Source organism: Rhinopithecus roxellana, chromosome 19 (genome assembly GCF_007565055.1).
Source record: "Rhinopithecus roxellana isolate Shanxi Qingling chromosome 19, ASM756505v1, whole genome shotgun sequence".
Lineage (NCBI taxonomy): Eukaryota > Metazoa > Chordata > Mammalia > Primates > Cercopithecidae > Rhinopithecus > Rhinopithecus roxellana.
The window spans coordinates 48,032,193-48,057,239 of NC_044567.1; the positions used below are offsets into that span (position 1 = coordinate 48,032,193).

The 25,047-nt window shown below is 36.8% G+C and overlaps 3 protein-coding genes across 4 annotated transcripts in view; 1 reads left to right on the forward strand and 2 right to left on the reverse strand.

Annotated features, from left to right (window-relative positions):
- Positions 1–25,047, forward strand: part of NF1 (neurofibromin 1) — a 295,792-nt gene that overhangs the window by 219,974 nt on the left and 50,771 nt on the right. For both annotated transcript variants that reach the window (XM_030923838.1, XM_030923837.1), the window contains 2 exons: positions 23,037–23,469; positions 24,658–24,998. In XM_030923838.1, the coding sequence (XP_030779698.1) occupies positions 23,037–23,469; positions 24,658–24,998 (774 nt within the window). The remainder of the gene's footprint in view (positions 1–23,036; positions 23,470–24,657; positions 24,999–25,047) is intronic.
- Positions 841–11,277, reverse strand: EVI2B (ecotropic viral integration site 2B). The gene is made up of 2 exons (XM_010383834.2): positions 11,128–11,277; positions 841–2,714 (listed from the first exon to the last, which is right to left on the reverse strand). Exon 2 carries the CDS (start codon positions 2,691–2,693, stop codon positions 1,338–1,340), a length of 1,356 nt encoding a protein of 451 aa, XP_010382136.1. The 5' UTR covers positions 2,694–2,714; positions 11,128–11,277; the 3' UTR covers positions 841–1,337.
- Positions 14,852–19,076, reverse strand: EVI2A (ecotropic viral integration site 2A). Its single transcript, XM_010383832.2, has 2 exons — positions 18,690–19,076; positions 14,852–16,211 (listed from the first exon to the last, which is right to left on the reverse strand). The coding sequence occupies exon 2, from the start codon at positions 16,200–16,202 to the stop codon at positions 15,492–15,494; it is 711 nt and encodes a 236-aa protein (XP_010382134.1). The 5' UTR covers positions 16,203–16,211; positions 18,690–19,076; the 3' UTR covers positions 14,852–15,491.

Here is a 25,047-nt window from a genome sequence, read left to right on the forward strand (position 1 = left end):
TATTATGCTTATTCAGGAAAAGAAGCTCAAGGAAGTGTTTCTACAGATTAAAAAATTAATGGTCAGTAAAGATGGCTTGAAAGATTTTAGGAAAAACATTGTACGTAAAATTCCTGTGTCCAAAACCCTACTGGTTCTTATTAAATATGGAGCTTTGTTAATGTCACGAATGCCAGTGCTATGAATAAATGCTGTGTTCTATTCTGAAAATCCCAGAACTCTGAGTGATTCTCCAAGACTGGGCTACCATTTTATTCTAAGTGCTTGTTTCCCCCTGGAGTTAAATGGGACTAATGAGGAAGAGGATGTGCCTGTTGGGCAAAGGAGCACTTCTGCAGACACAGGCTGGCATCCCCAAAATCTCAGGCTGATGACCACTCTTGACAAAGATTGGGCCCATTCCTACTCTAATAACTCAGACTTACCAATTGTCAGATAATGGATAAAGATGAAATTCTGTATAAGAAAGGTGATTTAAGAGTGGATAGCATCAGAAAGTATAAGTTTAGTAAAAAGTTGCGAATCATCTGTGTTTTGATAGTCTTTTTTTCCTGAAAAAAAATCACCCAAAATCACCCGTATTTAGAATGAAACCATAGTCTTCTTTTTCTTTTTCTTTTCTTTATAAAACTTGATTTTGTTTGGGTGTTTATAAAGAAGAAACTTTTTAAAGATGCTAGTTTTAAAATTTGTGCCTCCCCACGACATGATAGGAAAATATTTACATTTAATGATGTATCCTCATATGTTTTTCAGGGTAAATGTCTTTAACCCAACCCTTCAGTTGATGTTTTAACATGTTTGCTTTACTCTTTGTGATGAAACCAAGAAGAAAGTTTCTCTATTCTCAGACATGCATTTTAATCTCCCATTCCCACAAACTTGGAATATTTATTTAATACTTGAGGTATTAATTTAAAACTTGGAGTGTATACTTAGTCTCTTATTCCTCTCCACCCCAGTCTTTGAAATGGAAACATAAAAGTTTATTCACAATAAGTTTATACACAGCTTTTCAGGGAAAAAAAAAACTGTACTGGGGTAATAATAAGTATATGTAGATTGTTTCAGAGGTATTAAATTATTGAAACATATACCATTTACATATGTAAAATATACTTTAAAGATAGGTACTATAATTAGTAAATAGATTACTGTTAAATAACTTTTTAAAAAAATGTTTCATCTATGCACATGGGCTCTGAGTAGATTTCAGATAGTTCCTGAATAAAAATCAAAATTGACTATCAGTTGCCATTTTGTATATGTTAACATATAAAGAAAAACAAAAGAGTCATTTGAGGATGGAAGATCAGCTAAAAAGCAAGTTGTAATATTTAAAACAGCTCTGCAGGTGGAGGTGGCAGAGATTCATTAAGATCTTGATCAGAGTTGGGAGGAATAGAGAACTCCTGACACTGGATCTCAAGGTTGGAATCTTCTTGATTTTTCGTAAAATCTACCGGTGGCATGGGCAAGTTAAGTGAGTCAGGCGGGGGTGGAAATGATTGTATTATCTCAGATTTATGATCTCCACAATCTTGATTGAGACAGTCCAGAGATGGAGGGAAACTAGTAGAATCATTTGGAAGAGGAGATACAATTGTCATTATGGGTTTGTCAGATTGGTTACTTTCCTGTCTTTCCAAATCCAGAAGGGGAGGTGGTGGAGGCAGATCTGCATCATCTGAAGAAGAAATAGCAGTTCCAATTGTTGATCCATCAGCACTATCTTCTGATGTAGCATTTACTTGATCTTTTGTTTTCTCTGTTTTGGGGTTGTTGGAGTCTTCAGTGTTTTCACTTGATTCAGACAACTTAATTTCTAAGTCATCTGCTAAAAGTGTGCTTTTGCTTGGTTTCCAGGGTGTAAGTGAAATGATTGATGTATGTTTTGTGGATGTTTCATTTTCTCTGATGTTATCGATACAAATGTCAGGGGTTTCTCCATCAGCAAATGGAGATCTACCTGCCCAATTTGGATCATTTAAAACTGGTTTCCTTAAGCATTTCCAAAGTACAATGATGATTATAGCTACCAACATGGAAGTCAGAAGTACACCAATTAGTATGGCAGCTGTTGAATTATAATTGTTTTTTTGTGGAGTTTGTTTGTTACTGGTAACATCTAAGATAAATCCTGGTGTACTCCTAGGTGAATTTTTGACAGTTGATATTGGTTGTGTAGATGGATTATGAACCGTTGGTGGTATTAGTTTTGTAGAAGGGATCTGGACAGTTGATGATTGTTGAGTGAAAGTGTAGACAAATGGCGTTGGTGGTTGTGTGGTAGAAGTATGGGCAGATGGTAGTTGTCTGGTAGAGGTGAACACAGCTTGCTGGGAGGAGGTGTTGGCCATTGGTGTTGGTTGTTTGGTGTTATAGGCAAGTGGTTGTCCAGCAGAAGTATGTGCTGCTGGTTTTTCAGAAGAGATATAGACAGCTGGTGTTGGTTGTCCAGCAGTGACTTTGGCAGGTGATACTGATTGTCTAGAAGAAATGTCATTGAATTGCATTGGTTGACCGAAAGGATTCCCTGTTGTGTTTTGAGAATTAGCCAATACATGTGACATTAATGATGTGACTAAGGTAGGCTGTGACTGCTTCTCTGTTGTAATCGTCTCTGTCTTTGAAAAAAATGTATTGTTCAGGTGTCCACAAAACAAAATTAAGATGAAATATTTGGGATCCATTTCAGAATATTTCCTCCTTATCTATAGTGGGTTTAAAATGAAAGAGAAAGACAGTTAGGCGTCATTGGTGTCTAGTTAAAAATTTGACTTTTCATTATAATGCCTGGCATAAAGTAGGTAGACATTATTCCTAATTAGTAGTAGTTGATTAGTAGTTATTATAATTTAGACTTGATACACTGTAGGCTTGGTGTAACAACTCTTGGGTATACTCTAACCCATCATACAGCATTTTGACTTCATAAGCAGGGTCTCTCTTCTTTTATTAATACAAGTTCTGCACTTGGCTCTGCTGCCCCTCTAGCTTCATTATATTTCAGTACTTCACTTCAGTCATACTTCTCAAAACGCGTAGGCTCTATATGCTGGATCCATGTGCTCTCTACCTTTTTTCACCATTTACTACTAGAAATATATTGATTCTCCTGCCTTGAAGAACACCAGTGACCATCTATTACCTAATCCAATTGTTTTTTTATTTCTTCTCTCCCCTCCCCTCCTTGACCACATTAGTCACTACTGTTCCTTCACTAATATTCAAGTAGCTTTTTGTAATCAGTCTTCCTTTCATGTTACTCTCACTAGCTCTTTTTCTTCTGCCTTCTAAATATGGTTAATTGATATTCAGTCCTCACCCTTACCTACTTCTCTTTTTTCCTGATTCTGTAAGATTTTAGTTCTCAGCTTTATGCCACAATTCCCAAACTTCTACCTCCAGTCTACATCTTCTTTGTCCTAATTCTATTTGTATGACTTCTTGGTGGATGTTTTTATATATATATATACACACATATATACACACACACACGTATGTATATATGTGTATATGTGTATATATATATAAACACATATATATATATCTCCATCCCACTATCAGGAAATTTAACATATTTAAAATGGAATTCATCTTTACCCTCACAACTGACTCTTCTTCCGACTTCTCTTTATCTGTTAATGGTACCATTAAGTTTCTTAGGCACAGACACAGAGTCTATTAGTAATCTTTGCAGCATCCTCAGTGTCTCTGTAGCATGGTAGCCTGATGTTAAGATTGCATATTTTTAAAGGATTCAATTCAACTCAGAGTCCTAGGCTTAAAATCCTAGAGTGATCTCTGAATCTGGTGGAATAAATTCAATCCAGTTGGTCAAGTAGTCCTGCTGCTGCTTTCATTCATTTATTGGTAAATGCCACATTTGTGTGGAGCCCTGTTCTAGGTTTAGGAGATTTAAAAAAATTAAAAAAAAAAAAAAGATAGTTACTGCCTTCAAGTGTTTCTGATTCTAGTGGTAGAAGCAAACAGTAAAAGCCAGGCGTGGTGGCTCATGCCTGTAATCCCAGCACTTTGGGAAGCCAAGGTGGGAGGATTTATTGAGGCCAGGAGTTCAAGAACAGCCTGGACCACATAGTGAGATCCCATCTCTAAATACAAAGAAAGAAAGAAAAAAAACCTAAAAAATAATTACAATAATTTTTCTTTCTTTCTTTCTTTTTGGAGACAGTCTTAACTCTGTCGTCACCCAGGCTGGAGTGTAGTGGCGTGATCAGGGCTCACTGCAAACTTCTCCTCCCGGGTTCAAGTGATTCTTCTCCCTCAGCCGCCAAGTAGCTGGGATGCATCACTACGCCCGGCTTACTTTTGTATATTTAGCACAGACGGGGTTTCACCATGTTGGCCAGGCTGGTCGAGAACTGATCTCAGGTGATCCGCCCGCCTCGACCTCCCAACGTGCTGGGATTACAGGTGTGAGCCACCATGCCTGGCCCAATTACAATAATTTGATAAGCTTTCTCATAAAGGTATGCAGGAGAGGTACAGAGAAGTTAACCTAGCCTGGGAAGGCTTCAGTGAAGTAAAACTGGAACTGAATTTTAAAAGGTCTGTAAGAACTAATTAAACAAATTTCCAGCCAGGGAGAGCAACAATGTGGGCACAGGAAAATAAGGCACATATGAAAGTTTGGCAGGTAGGGCTTTTTCTGGGAAGTGGTAGATGCTAAAACTTGGAGAGTTAAGTTTCAGTTCTACTTCTCCCATCTAACTACCTATCTAACCATGAGAACTAGTTGCTTAACCTTTCCTGTTCTCAATTGCCTTTTCTCTAAAGTTAGGAGTTCTACTGAGACAATTTGCAACTTTTAGTATAATATACTTGTTTTGCACATCATCAAACACAATGGCAACCATTTGGTTATCTCTTAACATTAGAGAATAGAAAATCTTAGGGTGTTAGATATTGGTATACATGATTAGAAACTATAGTTCTTCTCATTCATAAGCCTATATTTAGAGAGATTTGATGTTCTGTTGGAAGGTGCAGTAAAGGTTTTACAGATTACCTTCTCAGCGTATCTAAATAGTTTTCATTGCTTACTCCTCTACCACTTGGTACACAGTGAAGATAAATGACCCTATTTTAGTAGAAGAAAAGGTATGTCATTTTTTTTCCTATACGAATAATTTAAGTCTAAATTTTAAAACAGTTCTCCTTTGAACTCTCCTGCACACTGCTGAATTAATCTTAAAAGCATGCATGATCAGGTTACTGCTCCCTTGCTTGAGGGTTTTCTCTTTCTGTTAAGATAAAACTTCCTTTTTTTTTTTTTTTTTTTTTTTTTTCTTTTGAGACAGAGTCTTGCTCTGTCACCCAGACTGGAGTGCAGTGGCATGACCTTGTCTCACTGCAACCTCTACCTCCTGGGTTCAAGCAATTCTTGTGCCTCATCCTCCCGAGTAGCTGGGGGTACAGTAGGCATGCACCACCACACCTGGCTAATTTTTGTATTTTTAGTAGAGACAGGGTTTCACCAAGTTGTCCAAACTGGTCTCGAACTCCTGACCTCAAGTGATCTGTCCAGTTCAGCCTCCCAAGATGCTGGGATTACAGGCGTGAGCCACCACGCCTGGCCTGTTAAGATAAAACTTCTAAATTGAATTTTCTTCCTTCTTGCTTGAGTTAACCAGTCCAGATTCACATATCATGACTGAAACTTCTTATCCAGCCAAATGCATCCCTTTCCCACCTTGCATACTTTCTAAACACACGCTTTCCCCTGCCAAAACAGACACTTTTATGCTGTTTTTTACCATGCTCAATGGTGTTTTTTTTTTTGTTTTGTTTTGTTTTCCTTCTTCCAGACCTAGCCTCTTCCTCTTTCTGGCTGCATATCTGAATCTGTCCTCATCTTTCAGACCTCAGTTTAAATTCCCCTTCTTAACCCAAGTTCTCGGTGACTGACTACAGCCCAAACAGATCAGTCATTTACTGAATTCCCCCTAGCTCTCATTTATTGTTTTTAATGGTTCCTTACATAATTCATGTATGTCCGTCACTCACACTTCTATTCTCTTAAGTAACTGTGTTTATTTTTTATTACTTTTCACATTTTCTTATACCTACTTCCCCGAACAAGATTATAAAGAACCTTGAAGAAGGCAGAAAGGAGAAAGAAAAATACTTATCTAGAGCATACTATGTGTTATACTATCTCAGCTTTGCATACTTTATTTCACCGAATCTTGACTTTATGAGGAAGGTAAGGGGATCTTTTATTTACAGATAAAGAGACAGCGTCAAATGAGTTAAACAGTTTGCCTGATGTTATACCACTGTAAGTGACAGATTGGGAGTTTGTACCCAGGGCCACCTGATTCCAAAGCATACGTTCTTCTTACTACTCTTTATTGCCTCATGTTTTTAGGTTTTGATTTCTTTGTAGTATAATGCCTTATATATTAGGAGTACAGTAAGCATTTAACCTGTATTGGGCTTCTTGATTCCTTTCCATTTTATTTTTTTGCTTTTTACTAGTACTTCTACCAGAATATAAGCAGAGGCAGTGAAATCTAAATTAATAAATTCTGCTTTTTATCCATTTTGCAAAAGATTTAAAAGGGAAAACGTGAACACTTTTGGCACAGATATAGGGATCTGAATCATCTTTAGATGGTCATCATCCATGCAGTTCCTACCCATTATTCTTATAGATTACAAAAAAAAAAGGGAGGGGGCTTCTTTAAAAAATGGAAAAAATTCTTATTCTTCTGAATTTCATTTTTAAAATGTGTTTTAATACTATCCAAAGCATCAGAAAATACAAGCCATGAATTGTCTTTAGCCAAAAATGTTTCCTCTTTTGTGACTTTGCTTAAAATAAGGAAACCATACGGTTCCTCTTTTCAGTTAGCTGAAAAAGGAATTAGAGAAGGAAAGAGCCCAAACCGGAACATAATTATAAATCCAAGTTAGTTTGTAAGATCAATTTTGATAGGCTCCTATCCTCTAATGTCAGTAGTAAGCTGGTGGAACCCTCCATGTGTGAGATTTTCACTTGTCAGTTAACGGTTATGGCAATATTAAAACCAAATTCCATTTTTTGCCTATCCTAACACTTTCTACCACTCTTCAGTTAGCTTTTTATCCTCCTAGGATCTGCTACATCAGAATACTAGAAACTGTATTAGAATTCTATGATGGCAGTTCAGCATAGTCCAGAGAAGGAGGAGAAAGATTTAAAAGAAGAAGAAATAGGGAATATAGTAGTGGAAAAAACTGACTTTTTTCTCAGAGGTAATGAGGCCAGTGTGTGGAAGGTTATTTAGCATACACATTTTAAAATATGTAAGTGGTGTGTACCTGAAATACCAACATTTTTCTGTAGGGAAAGGACAATATTGGGCAGGGGAATAAAAAGGAGAAGAAGATTTAGAGTAAGATAAAAGGCAATGCAAAGAAATACGAATAACACAAAAGAGAAAAAAAAAAAACTCTAGGAAGCAGCAAACAGAAAAGAGGAAGGTCAATTGACTAGAGAAGATACAGAAAAGAAGAAAAGTTAATAAACAGCTGAAAAAAAGCAGTGGTTATATAATTAGCAAGAAGGCAGTGTAGATGATTGAAGCAGGCAAAATGAAGAAGTTGGGGGTGGGGGGAGATGATTGAAGTAGATGAAAGAAGCAACGGCAAAATGCTGCTCTGCCGTGGCTGGCCTGTGTTTCTGAGTGTAGGGAGCCAGTAAAGAGGAGCTTGCTTTCTAAAATGGAGGACCAGAATGAACCATCCGTTCAAATTCATTTACCTTTCATTTCAGGCTCTCCTGTCTGCTGTGAGTATCCTTACCATCCTTTCCCCCACCTTTTTTTCCTGACACTATCCAAAAGTATACCTAGCAATTACTCCAAAGAACCCGTGTACGTGTGTACATTTTATATAGAGTTTTTCTAGAAATCCCTTAGTCTGCTGCTCAAGCAAATACCAAATTTGTCAGCCCTCATATGCCAGTATTTTACTCATTATTATAGGCTGGCACTTTGATGAGGTTTAAATCTGTGATTTTGGTTCTTTTTCTTTGCTGAATATTTAGAGTATTTTAAAAAGAAAAACATAAATGTAACTAAACATTTTAAAGATAGTTACAGTGAAGCAAGATTCCCCATGTATAAGACATGTTCTTTTTTTTTTTTCTTTCTTTCTTTCTTTCGGAGACAGTCTAGCTCTGTCACCCAGGCTGCGGTGCAGTGGTGCAGTCTCAACTCAATGCAACCTCCGCCTCCTGGGCTCAAGCGATCCTCACACTTCAGCCTCCCTAGAGAAGCTAGAACTGCAGGTGCGTGCCACCATGCCCAACTAATTTTTGTGTTTTTTGTAAACATGGGGTTTCACCATGTCACGCAGGCTGGTCTTGAACTCCTGGACTCAAGTGAACTGCCCACCTTGGCCTCCCAAAGTGCTGGGATTATAGGCATGAGCCACCAAGCCAGGCCATAGACATGTTCTTATAAATATAGTGCATAAGTACTTAAAGGGTCCAGCATTTAAAATTGATGCTGTTAAGTTGGATATGATAGGAAGTATGCCATTGTCTTTTAAAGAGAATCAGGATTTGGAGAGTATGTCCTAGACAAAAGGCAAATATAGATAGCTGTATCAATTACTTTGATATAATAAAAGTTGTGATGCAAACATAATAGATTAAAATTTAGCAGTAGTATTATCTCTGACTAGTGAAGTTTTGAAACGATAAAGGAAAAAACCAGCCATTCTGCATCTTGAGGAAGAGTGGAAAGAAAAATTGATCTTCACCTACAGTAGGAAGTATTTGATGACCATCTTGTATCGTGATAGTGACCATTTACTGAGCACCCACCAAAGGTTAAGCAGTGTCCTATTTTAATTAGCTAGGTGGTGGTTTTTTCATCCTGCAGATAAGGAAACTGAGACACCAAGATCTTGGGTAACTTGGCAGTATCACAGCTCTAAGTAGTGGCACTAATACAAAAATCATGCTAATCTTGTGCCAGAATCCTTTCTTTCTATCACATTTCACTATATGTGCTATACTGTCTTTCATAGAAAAGTTATGAAATAGAAATGCTTTATGAAGGAAGGAGATGTGAGTTGGCGGGAATTATATGTAAAGTAATTAAAGTAAGTTTACTGAAAATTTTTTTTCTCCTTTTTTTAGTTTATTGAAAATTTTATGGTGATTTTTTTAAAGCTTGGATGTCGAAAGGCATCAGATTTATATTTCTCAATTCAAACTTAATCAGAATTAAAGTTCCCTTCTAAATAGAATTATGTAGGAATTAGCTGGAAAACACAGGCACTACTAGTAAACTTTAGTTTTGGGAATAATCCTTTAAAAACATGTATGGGGCCAGGCGCAGTGGTTCCTGCCTGTAATCCCAGCACTTTGGGAGGCCGAGGCGGGCCGATCACTTGAGGTCAGGAGTTTAAGACCAGCCTGACCAATATGGTGAAACCCTGTTTCTACTAAAAATACAAAAATACAGGCATGGTGGCGGGTGCCTGTAATCCCAGCTACTCGGGAGGCTGAGGCAGGAGAACCTCTTGACCCTGGGAGGCAGAGGTTGCAGTGAGCCAAGATCGTGCCACTGCACTCCAGCCTGGATGACAGAGGGAGACTCCGTCTCAAAAAAAAACAAAACAGCAACAAAAAAACAAATGTATGGGATTCTATGATGACAAAAACACACCGTAAGGATTCATGGGAAATTTTTTAGTTTAATTTTATGAAATATGATAGTGAAAAAAATTTAATAAGATTTTATGACTTAATATGCATAATGAAATAAACTAAATATTAGAAGCAGAAAAATACATAGACAAGCCTAATCTGAAAAAGAGATAAATATCTTTATTTTCTGACTTCCACAATAATTACTTGGAAGAAATCCTTCTAAGAGAAAGTCATGAGTATTTATTAAGTGTTGAAATGGGATATCACCCTCTATGAACATATTATTCCCTAAAATTACAAGTGTGTGTAAAATACTCTTTGCAGTTTTTATTTGCCCATTTTACCCACAGCAAGCATCTTTTGTGCATATTAACAATTTTCTATTGTTTATTCTTTGGGTTTCTTCTATCTTATGCTATGTTCCAAAGTCTCATAATATGACATAAACACATAGGTGATATTAATATATGCATGCATGTTTGACTATTGACTAACACTTTTGGCTTAGTAAGCTTTCAAAATGAACCATAATGTTTTCATGTCATCATTATTAAGTATAAAAATCTATATGTAAAAAATAAAGCATGTATAATAATAATGAAGCACATATAATAATAATAATATTAATCAAATAGCACATCTGATTTCTTTTTCTTTCTAAACTAAGTGAAGGTGACCATTCTTACTATGCAAACTAAAGGGGATACAAAAATTTTAATTTATGGATTATATTATGTACAGGAAAATTTTATAAAAAGTACCTTAGAACTTTTAACAAGTAATATTTTGGAGGTTATAAATTCAGTCATAGCCTGTGGAATCTAGTTATGTTTCTAACCCTTACCTTTATCTGCCATGACCATAGTTTATTTTTAATTATAAAACTAAGGTTAACAAATATGACTATGGCTGGAGGCAGTGGCTCACTCCTGTAATCCCAGCACTTTGGGAGCCAAGGTGAGCGGATTACCCGAGGTCAGGAGTAGGAGACCAGCCTGGGCAACATAGTGAAACCCCATCTCTACTAAAAATACAAAAAAATTAACCAGGCGTGGTGGTGGGCACCTGTAATCCGAGCTACTTGAGAGGCTGAAGCAGGAGAATTGCTTGAACCCAGGAGGTGGAGGTTGCAGTGAGCCGAGATCATACCACTGTACTCCAGCCTGGGAGACAGAGTAAGACTCCGTTTCAATATATGTCTCTGTGTGTGTGTGTGTGTGTGTGTGTGTGATTAAATAAACTTAAAAGGTCTTATACAAACCTAGGTGAAAATGTTTTTCTGAGGCAAGCTGAACACTGAGTATTTTTTAATTCTATGCAACAAAACCACAAAAACCTGTTATAGACATCTTTAGATTGATTATCAGAGTTTAAGTTTCAAACACTAATGACAGTTTTTAAAATAAATTTTATATAAAGCAAGATCAAACCAAATTGTGTGAAAATTTTCTTACCTCAGCTGTTAACTTCTTTTGCAGAATGCTAAATTCTTGTTCTAACTGCACATTTTGGTGATTTGACTAAGAAAGGAAAATGGGTGGTTCAATTCAGATTTAAAATGTTCCTCTAGCAAACTGAAATAGCTTCTGTAGAAAAAGAGGAAGTTTATCAATAGCTGGTTCCGGAAGTGCAATAAACCACAAAGTGACTAAGAAATATATTACTTTAACAGAACTTATTTTGAAATACATTTTGGAGCCCTATGATTTGAGTGCTTTTAATTAATCTATGTAAATAAATATTTGAGATGCTCTAGTAATATGATTATATAAATTAAATATTTAGGATGGAGTCCTGAAGAGAAAATTACATGTTCTAAGAAGAAAAGCTGCCATTTGGGTTATAGTGAGATTTCTTCTCATAAGAAGTGAGTGATGTGTTCTGTTTACTTGTATGACCTTAGGCAAGACTCTGCACTTCTGAGTCACCATTTCTTCTTCTAAAGGAATATTTTATTGGGTTATTGTGAGGATTAAATAAGATAGCATAATATAACATGTATAAATGCCTCACCCACTGTAGGTAACCACTAAATGTAATGTTATTTCCTCATAATATAAAAAGTCCAGGGTAAAAGTATAATTACATTATTTTGCAAATGACAGGATTTCATTCTTTTTTATGGCTGAATAATACTCCATTGTGTGTATGTACCATATTTTCTTTATCCACTCATCTGTTTATGGACACTTAGGTTGCTTCTAAATCTTGGCTGTTGTGAATAGTGTTACAACAAATATGAGAGTGCAGGTATCTCTTTGTACTGTTTTCCTTTCTTTTGGGTATATACTAGCAGTGGGATTGCTGGATCATATGGTAGCTCTATTTTTAGTTTTTTGAGGAACCACCAAACTGTTCTCCATAGTGGTTGTACTAATTTACATTCCCACCAACAGTGTACGAGAGTTCCATTTTCTCTACATCCTTGTCAGCACTTGTTATTGCCTGTCTTTTGGGTTAAGCCATTTTAACGCAGGTGAGATGATGTTTCCTTGTAGTTTTGATTTGCATTTCTCTCATGAGTGATGTTGAGTACCTTTTCATATGCCTGTTTGCCATTTGTATATCTGTAATTAAATTATTTTGACCAAATATTTTACTAATGACTTTTGAGTTCAAGTTCATAACCATTTATTTAGTTGCCCACACAGTAGTTACTTCTTACTTCTCAGTGGAAAATAAAATAAATTGGGGATCATTTTTTAAATAAGAATTTAACTAAAATTAACTTGTTACTAAAGGGTAGTGAGGAGATGGGGAGATGGTGTTACCAGTTAATTAATGGGTACAAAAAACAATAGAAAGAATGAATAAGACCTATTTGATAGCACAACAGGGTGACTATCATTAATAATTATATGTTTTTAAATAACTAAAAGTGTAATTGGATCCTTTGTAACACAAACGATAAGTGCTTGAGGGAATGGGTACCCCATTCTCCATGATGTGATTATTTCACATTACATGACTGTATCAAAACATCTCATTACCCTTTAAATATATACACCTACTATGTACCCACAAAAATTTAAAATACAAAAAATTTTGAAGTTAACTAAACAAAGTATATTGAAAAGAGTGAGTCCATCTGAATAAAAATTTCTTTGGGTAAGTCACCTTTCCTCTCTTGAGAAATGGAGATCATAATTCCTAATTTATAAGCTTATGGTGGAATTAAATAAATGTAATGTGCCTTGCATGGTGCATATTATAGTAGATATGGAATGTGTTAACCCATGCACTGCTTTTTCCTGGTCACTGCAGGAAATACAGGTTATTATGACCTGGTTCTTAACTTCAAGGTACTTACAGCTTGGTGCAAAAAGAATAGATTTTTTTTTTTAACGGGCTCCTACTATAAAGCATAATATACTCAAATGCTATATAAAGCTTTTGATTCACTGATTTTTGGAAGTATTGTTGTTTTTAGAGACAGGGTATTGCTGTGTTGCCCAGGCTGGTCTCGAACTCCTGACCTCAAGCAATCCTCCTGCCTCAGCCTCTCGAGCAGCTGGGACTACAGGCACATGCTACTATGCTGGCTGGCTGACTTATTTATTTATTATAAAGATGAGGCTCTTACTTTGTTGTGCAGGCTGGCCTTGAACTCCTGGCCTCAGGTGATCCTCCCACCTTGGCCTCTGAAGTGTTAGGATTATAGGTATAAGCCACTGTGCCTGACCTGATTCATTATTTTTAAATCTCTGAATTAAGCTGGTGAACTGTAATACCCAGGGATAGGGAGTGTGTTTTTGTTCAAAACTAAATGTCTTTTAAATTTTGAACTCAAAGGTATCTTACCTACGATTTTTAAATACCTGTCATTTGGAAAGGAACCACTTCTGTTTGTTCAGTAACTATCATTGGATAGTATCATTCTGAGAATATATGTTTAGTAGCCAAGATAGTAAGTGGTGAATTTTAAATATTCTTTTAAATATCCCTGTGGTAGAAGCTGTCTGGTGAGAAAATGTTTGACTAGTATGTTGAATATGAAAGTAATTTCCTAGTTTTATAATGATACTAATTTCTTTTAATTTTCTCTGACAAGTATTTATTTACGACCCTTGATTCAAGGAGTGCTTTGTGTTATTACTGGATGTGTTGGTGCACAATCTCAAATTTTCAATTTTTGCACAGAATGGGAAGTCTGTCCAGTTTCATTTCTAATCTGGGTCATTTTTCCGCTCAAAAGATAACCTGATTTCAGTCACCATAACTGGCATGAATATTCTTATGCTTTCCTTTTTACTTTGTTGACACTTAACTTTGTCTGGAATAATATTTTTATGATTTCTTATTTAGAGAATAGATTTGGTTTTTACAAATTACTAATAAATTGATAATAAAAATGATGCTTTATTTTTTTCCTCTCATTTTAATAATACCTAGACGTTTGAATTTGATGACCAAGAGCAGTTATCACCTTGAGAGTTACGTAAAAATTACCAATGCCTAGAGTTCACCCCATTCCAGTTGCATCAGAAGGAAGACATGGGGATTAGGCATTGGTGTTTTTAAAAAACTTTTCAGGTGATTCTGACATGCAGCCAGGGTGAGAAACACTAGCTTAGAACTAAGGGAGAGTAAGGTTGTAGTCATACTTGGGAAAAAATGTATAAAAAATATTTTTAAAAATGGTTAGTATATTGGCCAAAATAAATGCCCAATAAGGGATGAGTTTTTGAAATGCGGCCTGATCTTAGCCCTGTGTTAATTTCAGTAGATATTTGGAAAGTCTGTCAAACCAATTTTTGTAATATATTTAATTGAAGATGGGGGGGGTCTCAACTTAAATGTAAGTCATTATTTTACTTGAAGCCAGTTTATTGAAAGGTTAAATAATAACCTGAAGTATCCAGTTTTCCAAATTTGAACATACACACACACACACACACACACACACACACACACACACGCAACCCCCCAAATCAATCATTAGGCTACTTGGCATCCTTGAAGTCCAAATATTAATCAACCCTTGAGTACTTGCTGTTAATGTTCCAGTAAGTAGTATTTATAGAAAAGATGAATATTATTAATCTTAAACAGTAAAAAATACTTTGCATTTACACTTAGCCTATTAGTGTGGCTATAAATCTTATTTATTTTAGTCGTGCTCTGTTTCTTACTGATCTTTACAACGTGTTCTCTAAAGTAATAAAGTGAATGGAAATATACATAGTCACAAGTTTATTCTGAGTTTTAATTTATTATACAAAATTAAAGGTTTTAATTTAATATTAATAGTAGAAAAACACTTCCTCACGTGTGCCATATGAAAGATAAAAGCATCTAGGCTAAAATTAGCTGTGTTGATTGATAAGCTGGTATGGATTCTGCCACATCCAGCAAAGAAGGTACCATTAAATTGCACAGTTTAGCTCTATCTTTGCATTAGGAATTTGACTTCCATTTGATGTTAAAGCATATATTTGGCTTTAAGGACACTAAAACTCTTCAAAGTTTAATTACATTCAGACAAAGGTCGTCTAACCACTATTGCTACATAGGGAATATTTATTTAATTATCCCTTGCTATCTCTGTTAATCAGTTTCCTCAATTTATCCTTAAAACTTTCCTCAAATGCTTAGTTATTTTATTATTTGCTTTTTAAAATATTCAGTGTCAAAACGAAAGTACACAGTTTAAGTAATTAAGCAGGCATACTTCTCCCCGTCTCACCCACTTGATTCTAAATTGCAAGGTCTGCCTTGTCAAATTTTAGATCATCAGAACAACACTTTGGGATTAAATACCAACTGACTTCATTTTTACTCCATAACCCTTCTCATTGCTACTTTGCATTTTTCTTCACTAACCCATCTGTTCGTTAGTAAGTTTTTCAGTTCCTTCTTCATCTTTTCTTTCTCTTGTAGCTGTGAGCACTCCAGTAGATTGCATCACTAGGTTGGGTCCTGTGAGCTGTTTTGTTCTTTTCCAAGTGTCTGATTCAGCAGGCCATAGACCGCTTGCCAGAAAATCACCATTGCTTCTAGGCTGACGCTTGCCTGCTTGTTTTGATCGTCTGAGAGATGAGACTTTGTTCGCTAAAACCACAGTTGATAGAAATAGAAAGGTACAGATAAGAAAAAGCACTGCAATTATAATTAAGCAAATTAGCATAGCCATGTTGTTGTTGTTTTCCGCACAGACATCCTTTTTGAAAATTTCACCATGACTTTTGCTTGTGTTTTCAGTGCTCTGTACTGTTGAAGGACTGTTGCTGACGACAGAAGGTATATAAAGCTCCCGTTCAGATTTAGAAGTTAAAGATACGATGTGAGATGTTTCAGGCATGTTTGTAGAATTACCTTTATAATCTGCTTCAGGAGTTATAGGGTTTGTGTTAATGTTTTCATTTTGGTTTCTGACTGTCTTATTTTGAATAACTGAATCCCAGGAAGTAGTACTGTTAGCCCACAGATGGGTATAGTTTGCTTTTGTTCCAGGAGACAAAGAAAAAACTGTTGTCATCAGAAAGGCAAGATGTAGGTAATGTCCTGTGTGTTCCATGTCCGTGGGCATACTGGTAATCTGTTGGGATAGCAATATAATTTGTTAGTTTGTGAAAGAATAATGGATCCTAGTTTTGGTAACTGTAGTTAAAAGTAGTGTTGAGATGTTACGGGTAAACTACAAGTTTATGCCTAATATTCACTACCCTGAATTCATTCTCAACTGAATTTCTTCCCTATTCAGCTATGTGTGAAGAAGCATTTTACTTTCTATTACACTTTTAGATGCTAGAAGTTAGCATTACAAATAAATATTAATCATTTTAAGTGGAATATCATGACTTTATATGGTTTTCTCCCTTTGAAGCATGTTAGACTTCTTCTTTGAGTCAGTCAGTTCTGCTTTTACTTTTCTGATTCCTTCTTTAAAAAAAAAAATTAAGGATCATTCTTGCAGAAACTACCCACCCTCTAACCTGTCACCAATCTTTACAGAAGAAATGTGACCTTGACCTTCTTGCTTCATGTATGAAATAAAAATGCAAATTTTTTTTTGGTGGGAAGAGGGGAAGTTTGGTAGCAACCAAAAGAAACTGAACTTCTAATAGGAATTCAAGGTGTTCTTTTTCCTTCTTGGGTGTTCATCTTGAAGCTTAGAATAAAGCTGGTACTTAGAAATACATTTGTAAGTATATTTGTGAACACAGTTTTACTGTTGTGGTTGTCTCTTTTCATTTCTATTTCCCTGGACTGACTGTCTTTCTGAAGGCAAAGGCATACTGGTTTTTCTCAACCTAAAAATCTGAAAAAAAGCAGCAGATTTCCTCTGAATAGACTTAAAAGTTCAACAGAAGTTGTTGGGTTTTCTTTTAAAGCATCATTTATACTTAGCATTTTTTCTGATTTTGACGTAATTGTAAAAAAAAAAAAGAAAAGAAAATGTGTAATACAGTAGAAATAGAGCATCAGGATCTTGTTTTGGGATGAAGGGGCAGATTCTAAGCATCTCAACATATAATTGAAAAAGTTGAATTTCCACTTTGGCCCTGAGCTTGTTGGAAACCAGAACAAAAAGGAGACAAGTTATATTATAAGTTTTTATTATCTACCATATAATTGATTTATATGGAAATGGCATATCTTAGAATTTAACAGTTTCATGTACCGCTAACCCAGCAGGAAAGATTTATAATCATTATTGAGGTATCTTATAATAATATACCTGTTTGTCTTGAGCTACTTTTGAAAGGAGTATTTTATTGTTAGCATTTATTTGAATGAACTAAAAGCAAAACTATATTGTTCTCCTGAGATTTACTAAATGAAATTGCCTGGTTAAGAACCCTATGTGTGCTATAGAAATTCTTCTCAAATGTACATAGGAGTCCTTTTTAAAAAAAAAAAAAAAGAAAGAAATAAGCAGATTCTTACCTAGCTAGTATAGGTAGGGCCTGAAAATCTTTGTTTCCAAACCAACTCCTAAGCAACATGGATGCCACTGCTAGTCAGGCTTTTGAACATCAAGGTTTTATAAGAAATGGTTGTTATATGTCATTGGCTAACATTTGTATACTATTAAAATAAAGAAATTGAAAATAAGAAATGTGATATGTTGAGTTATACAAACAAAAGTAGCATGTAATAAACAATGCTAACTGGAGACTATATTTCATATTAATAGTAGGGAGGAAAAACTATTATTAAATAGTTTAGGATTAAGATTACTTTTTAGATTATGACTTTTAGTAGACAGTTAAAGGCACAAGTCACTGGCTTTTGTATAATAGTGTTCATCTTTAATTTTTAAGTTTAGTGACATAAATATTTGGATATTTCATGATTATTTCACAAAAAGAAATACTTGAAATTGGATTAGCAAGTAATTTCCTTCTTTTTATACTAGACTGGACTTCTGTATTAGATGCTATAATGATTTAAAGTGGATTATTCTTGTCACATTAGTTCATTAACAGTGTAGTATACATCATAGTATTGGTACACATTTTAACAGTGCTTACCACGGGACAGATAATAGGCCTGCTGTTGATTGTCTTCAGCCAGATGTACTGCATTGCCCAAATAAACAAACTGTATGACAAAATGAGACTTTCTCTTGCCCTTACAAATGCCTGAGAATTGAGGACTGTTTTTACACCAGTTTATGCCTTGGAGGCCAGGTTGTGTTATCAAAAGTTTTCTTACCTCTGATCATTTTCGGTAGAATTTATTTTCAGTAGAATTTGTAATGTCCAAGCATTAGTGAAGAGAAATTTATTTTTTAACTTTTGAAAAATAACAAAACATTTGTGGTTTACTTGTGGAATCCAAACTTAAATCCTTCCTAATCCTAATTTAAAACTCCATGGTGATGGTAAATTTTTTCATTTCTAACTTAAAATTTATGTAATAGGACAGAAAAAAAAGTATACATTTTCGGTCACGATTCTAGTTTGTTAGTGAGATTCTTATACATTTTGATAGCATTTCCTCGAACACTAATCTGTCAAAAGTTAGAAGTGAAAAGGCATAAGAAAAGCCGTATATATATATGACCTACCTTACAAAATGCTTGGTCAAAATCTGATTATAACGTGATTTTGATAAACCACTTCTTTTCTTGTCTTCTTATTTAAAGCAGAATAGACTTGGAGAATATGAGCCTTAAAGTAAATCTGCAGTAAAAAAAAGGATATGTGCAGCTAGTTTTCCACTTTTAAAACCAAACCACAGATGACACATTTCCTTTCCACTGCAACTAAAGCACATGTCACGGGGGAGGGGGGGGGAACGAAAAAACTCCAACTCGTCTAGTTGGCCGCTGGCATGACAGAAGGCTTTGTAGAACAAATCCCCGCCTCCAGAACAGGGAGGGTTTTCCACTTAATGCCGTTTGACAGTATGCTCATTCTATAGGCCTGCTACATGCTTTAGTGTCATTCGAAAGAGGTTTTGAAATGGTATCTTCCATTTCAAATCTTCTCTAAAAGATGTATTTGAAATCTACAGACTGATTTGAAAATGTGAGTTTGGAGTCCATGGGATACTGGTCAGATAATATACAATTGTGGAACTGCATCAATTATTTGAGAAAATATCTAGTAAGCTTAGATTATATGGGACAGAAAATGCTTTTGTGTGGTGTAGTCTGTGTATACACACACACACACACACACACACACACACACAACTGTCAAACATCCTGTCATCACCTCAAGTTTAACATGTCTGAAACAGACTTTAAGAACTGGATACGGGCTGGACACGGTGGCTCATGCCTACAATCCCAGCACTTTGGGAGGGTGAGGCAGGCAGATCACTTGAGGCCAGGAGTTCAAGACCAGCCTGGCTGACGTAGAGAAAACCTGTCTCTACTAAAAATACAAAAATTAGCTGGGCCAGGTGGCGTGCACCTGTAGTCCCAGCTACTTGGGAGGCTGAGATGGGAGAATTGCTTGAACCCGGGAGGTGGAGGCTGCAGAGATCATGAGATCTCGGCTGCATGAGCTGAGATCATGCCATTGCACTCTAACCTGGGTGACAGAGTAAGACTCTGTCTCAAAAAAACAAAACAAAAAAAACTGGGTATGGCAGCACCTATCTGTAATCCCAGCAACTAGGGAGGCTGAGGTAGGAGGATCACTGGAGCCCAGGAGTTCAAATCCAGCCTGGGTAACATAGCAAGATTCCATCTCTTAAAAATTAATTAAGTTAATAAAATAAAAAGAACTTTATTTTTTCTTTAAAAGAGACTGCCTGTCACAGTCTTCTTGTTTCTGTTCATGATAACAACATTCTAATATCAGAGGCTTAGTATACAACACACCATTTTAATTCAAGTCCTCTCAGTCCTGATCAGACTTTGAATCATGTTGGTCCTTCCTTCATATTCTTGGATCAGTTTCTTTTTCCCTGTCTTTACTGTCTACAGTAGTATTTTAGATCCTTATCAGGTCATACCTGGACTCTACAGTACCTTTTCGGTAGCCCTGACTCCTTCATATATCTTTTGTACATCACTGTCTTTGGTCATATCACCCCTTTCTTTAAGGGAAAATAAAACCGGTTGAACATTCCCTAATACTTACAGTAATGATTCAGAAATGTTTGTGTACTTAAACATCAGATGAGAGGATTGTTTAAAAACAATAAAAGCAGGACATGGTGGCTCACACCTGTAATCTCAGCACTTTGGGAGGCTGAGGCGAGAGGATTACTTGAGCCACAGAAGTTCGAGACCAGCCTGGGCAGCATGGCAAAATCCTGTCTCTACAAAAAAGAAAAAAAAAAAAAAAACACTAGCTGGTCATGGTGGTGCTTATCTGTAGTCCCAGCTACTCAGGAGGCTGAGGTGGGAGGATCACCTGAGCCTGGGGAGGTCAAGGCTACAGTGAGCCGTGACCATGCCACTGCAGTCCAGCCTGAGTTAAGAAAAAAAGAAAGAAAAAAAAAAAAAAAAAAACACGATAAAAATGTCCAGGCCCCACTACATAGATTCATATTTAGTAGGTCCAGGTTGGGACCAGAAAACTGCGTTTTTATCAAGCATCACAGGTGATTCTGATGCCAGTAGTCCACAGAACATATGCTGAGAAATGATGAGCCCCTAGGAGAAAACCTAAGCCCTTTGGTTTTGAGCAGTTGTGGTCTCTTCACAATTTGACTATTCTGTATTTTCCCAGCTTTATCTCTCAAAACTTCCCTACCTGAATCCTCCATTCTGGCTAGACTAGCTGTCTCTTCAACACATCTAGTTACCGGTGTCTTTTCCTTTTTGTCTTTCTCCATAAGGCGTGCCCAATCCTCTTGCTGAGTTCTGCATTCCTCTTTACCCGATTCAGCCACTGTATCTTCTATGTAGCTTTCACTGACTGCCCAGTTTGTGTTGATCTCTCTCTCTCTTTTGTCTTAATAACAGTATTTTCTCTGCAGTTCTTTGACAAGTGATTACATTCTACCTCACATCGTTTATCTTGAAATATTTGACTTGTTTTAAAATCATTTGACTTGTCATATTTTTATCTTATTTTCTCCCAACAAGATTAAAAGCTCTGAGGTGGGGTTTTTTATTGATACATGATAATTTGTACATATTAGTGGGGTATGTGTGATTTTTTTTGTTTTGTTTTGTTTTTGCTTTTTTTTTTGTTGGAGTCTCCCTCTATCGCCCAAGTTGGAGTACAGTGGCGCAATCTCAGCTCACTGCAAACTCTGCTTCCTGGGTTCAAGCAATTCTCCTGCCTCAGCCTCCCAAGTAGCTGGGACTACAGGCACGTGCCACCACGCCCAGCTAATTTTTGTATTTTTAGTAGAGACGGGATTTCGCCATGTTGGCCAGGCTAGTCTTGACCTCCTGACCTCAGGTGATCTGCCTGTCTTGGCCTCCCAAAATGCTGGGATTACAGGTGTGAGCCACCATGTCCTGCCTGTATGTGTGATATTTTGATACATGCATTTAATGTGTAATGATTAAATCAGGGTGATTAGGATATCCATTGCCTCAAAGAAAATAAATTGTTTCGTCTAGCTGTTTTGAAATATACGTTACTATTAACTAGTCACCTTACTATGAATAGTAGAACTTGTTCCTTCTATCTAATTATCATAATACATATTTATATATATATATATATATATATATATATTTTTTTTTTTTTTTTTTTTTAAGACAGTCTCACTGTTGCCCAGGCTGAAGTGCAGTGGTACAGTCTCAACTCACTGCAGCCTCTGCCTCCCAGGTCCAAGTGCTTCTTGTGCCTCAGCCTCCCAAGTAGCTGGGATTACAGACATGCACCACCATTCCTGGCTAATTTTTGTATTTTTAGTAGAGACAGGGTTTTGCCATGTTGGCCAGGCTGGTCTTAACTCCTGGCCTTATGTAACCCACCGGCCTCAGCCTCCCAGAGTGCTGGGAATACAGGCGTGAGCCACTGTGCCAAGCCCTAATTATATTTTTATATCCATTAGCCAACCTCTGAGGTAAAGATATTTATTTTAACTTACTTAGTAGTATTATCACCAGAATCATCACATACAGAAAACTTTGGGCCTAAGTTAATATAGATTCTTTTGATTTGAAACTTTGGTACCATTACTTCAGGGCTTTTTCATGGTCCTCACTGTGGCTGCTCACATTTATTAGTATTCTTTTGGTTTTAAGCAACATATGACCTAATATGGCTTAATCAACACACGGTATTTATTGGCTTATATAACTAAAGTAGTCCTGGGATAAATTTGACCCCAGGAGAGGCTTTATCTAAGACACAAATGATATGGCCAAGGCTCCAGTTTGTCTCTTTATTTCTCAGCTCTTTCTCTTCAGTCTTTTGGGAAGCTCTTCTTTTATATCTCAAAATATGAGCTAGCAACTCCTAGGGCTATGTATTCCCTTGTTTATAAACACCAGGAAAGAAATATCTCAGATCCCAACAATTCAAGCTAAAGTACCTGAACTGGGCCTCTTTGGCCCTGGTTGTCCTGGTTTGAATCATGTGTTCATTGCTGAATCAGTCTGTGATCAAGGTGGAATAAATGGATTGGCTAAAACCATCTCACTCCAGAGCTCCAGATGGGTCATTCCTACCAGACTGTTTGCCTAAGGAGTTTGGTGAGCCTGCAGGCAACCTACTAATTCCCACTGTTTTCTTCCCTTCTTGACTATTGAGCAAATTTTTTATTGTTGTTGTTGCTCAAAATTTTTGAATTGGAGATTTGTCTCTTTTCTTAGCCTTATTTCTCAGTGTTCAAAAAAACAACTGATTTAAAAAATGAATCTAGACTTTGAAGAATTGTTTTATATGATTCTCTCTAGAAAATGAATCATAAAATAAAATCGATGAGTGGCATCTGTATATTTATTTAAAACACTGTTAATAATCTTTGTCTTTTTTGTCATTTTCCTTAGGTTCAAAACTGGTCAAATCAATGGTGATTTGCTGATATACCATGTCTTACTGACTTTAAAGCCATATTATGCAAAGCCATATGAAATTGTAGTGGACCTTACCCATACCGGGCCTAGCAATCGCTTTAAAACAGACTTTCTTTCTAAGTGGTTTGTTGTTTTTCCTGGCTTTGCTTACGACAACGTCTCTGCAGTCTATATCTATAACTGTAACTCCTGGGTCAGGGAGTACACCAAGTATCATGAGCGGCTGCTAACTGGCCTCAAAGGTAGCAAAAGGCTTGTTTTCATAGACTGTCCTGGGAAACTGGCTGAGCACATAGAGCACGAACAACAGAAACTACCTGCTGCCACTTTGGCTTTAGAAGAGGACCTGAAGGTATTCCACAATGCTCTCAAGCTAGCTCACAAAGATACCAAAGTTTCTATTAAAGTAAGTTTTAGTCTGTGTTTTGTAAATGATTCATTGCTTTTCTTGACTGACTAGACTATATCCTGGCCTCCCTAGGTGTCCTACCCCCATAGTGGTGTATAAAATGTCACGTAAGGCCATTGTGGTGGCTCACGCCTGAATCCAAGCACTTTGGGATGTCAAGGTGGGCAGATCACCTAAGGTCAGGAGTTCAAGACCAGCCTGGCCAACACGGTGAAACCCCGTCTCTACTAAAATACAAACATTAGCTGGGCATGGTGGTGGGCACCTGTAATCTCAGCTACATGGGAGTCTGAGGCAGAAGAATCGCTTGAACCCAGGAGGTGGAGGTTGCAGTGAGCCAAGATTGCGCCACTGCATCCCAGCCTGGGCAACAAAGGGAGACTGTCTCAAAAAATAAAAGGTTATGTAAATCTAGATGTAGGAAGACCAACATTTGTGTCATCATGGAGGTCCTGTGGAGGATATGAAATGTATACATTTTATTCTAGGTTAGGCTGGAAGTAGAAGAGTGTTTTGGAGAGGGCAGTTTGTTATGTCATTCAAATCGTAGGAATGTGTGGAGAGTAGAAATTACCTAATGAGAGTTCTTCTGATTATTGCATGCTTTTTGCAAAGTGAGGAACATGAACCTTCAGGATAAAATTAGTACTTTTCTGTAAGATTCTTTTTTTTTTTTGGTATGGAATCTCACTCTGTCGCCTAGGCTGGAGTGCAGTGGCATGATCTTGGCTCACTGCAACCTCTGCCTCCCGGGTTCAAGTGATTCTCCTGCCTCAGTCTCCCCAGTAGCTGGGATTATAGGTGCCCACCGCCACGGCAGGCTAGTTTTTGTAGTTTTAGTAGAGACGAGGTTGTTGGCCAGGCTGGTCATGAACTCCTGACCTCAAGTGATCTGCCCACCTCAGCTTCCCAAAGTGCTGGGATTACAGGTATGAGCCACTGTGCCCGGCATTCTATAAGATTCTTGACCTTTTTAAAAAGAAAAAATAAAAATTTTGTAAATGTTTATTTCTTTTGAGAACATTTATCATAACAATTACTGAACCATTTGAATATACAGTGGTGGGAACTCTTCCTTAAATGGCATAGTGTTTTGTTTGGTTGGTTGGTTTCTGGAGCCTTTTAGAATTTTATGTAAAATAATTTAATTCTTCTCCACTTCACCCCCTCACCACCACTTTCCAGGTTGGTTCTACTGCTGTCCAAGTAACCTCAGCAGAACGAACAAAAGTCCTAGGACAATCAGTCTTTTTAAATGACATCTATTATGCTTCGGAAATTGAAGAAATCTGCCTAGTAGATGAGAACCAGTTCACCTTAACCATTGCAAACCAGGGCACGCCACTCACCTTCATGCACCAGGAGTGTGAAGCCATTGTCCAGTCTATCATTCATATCCGGACCCGCTGGGAGCTGTCACAGCCCGACTCTATCCCCCAACACACCAAGATTCGGCCAAAAGATGTCCCTGGGACACTGCTCAATATCGCATTACTTAATTTAGGCAGTTCTGACCCGAGTTTACGGTAGGTTTTTTAAAAATTCACTTCAGTTTTATTTGGGGTTTGTTGCTTT

Excerpts from the sequence above, each read along its gene's own strand:
- EVI2B (XM_010383834.2), bottom strand. The coding sequence starts at position 2,693 with ATGGATCCCAAATATTTCATCTTAATTTTGTTTTGTGGACACCTGAAC.
- EVI2A (XM_010383832.2), bottom strand. The coding sequence starts at position 16,202 with ATGCCCACGGACATGGAACACACAGGACATTACCTACATCTTGCCTTT.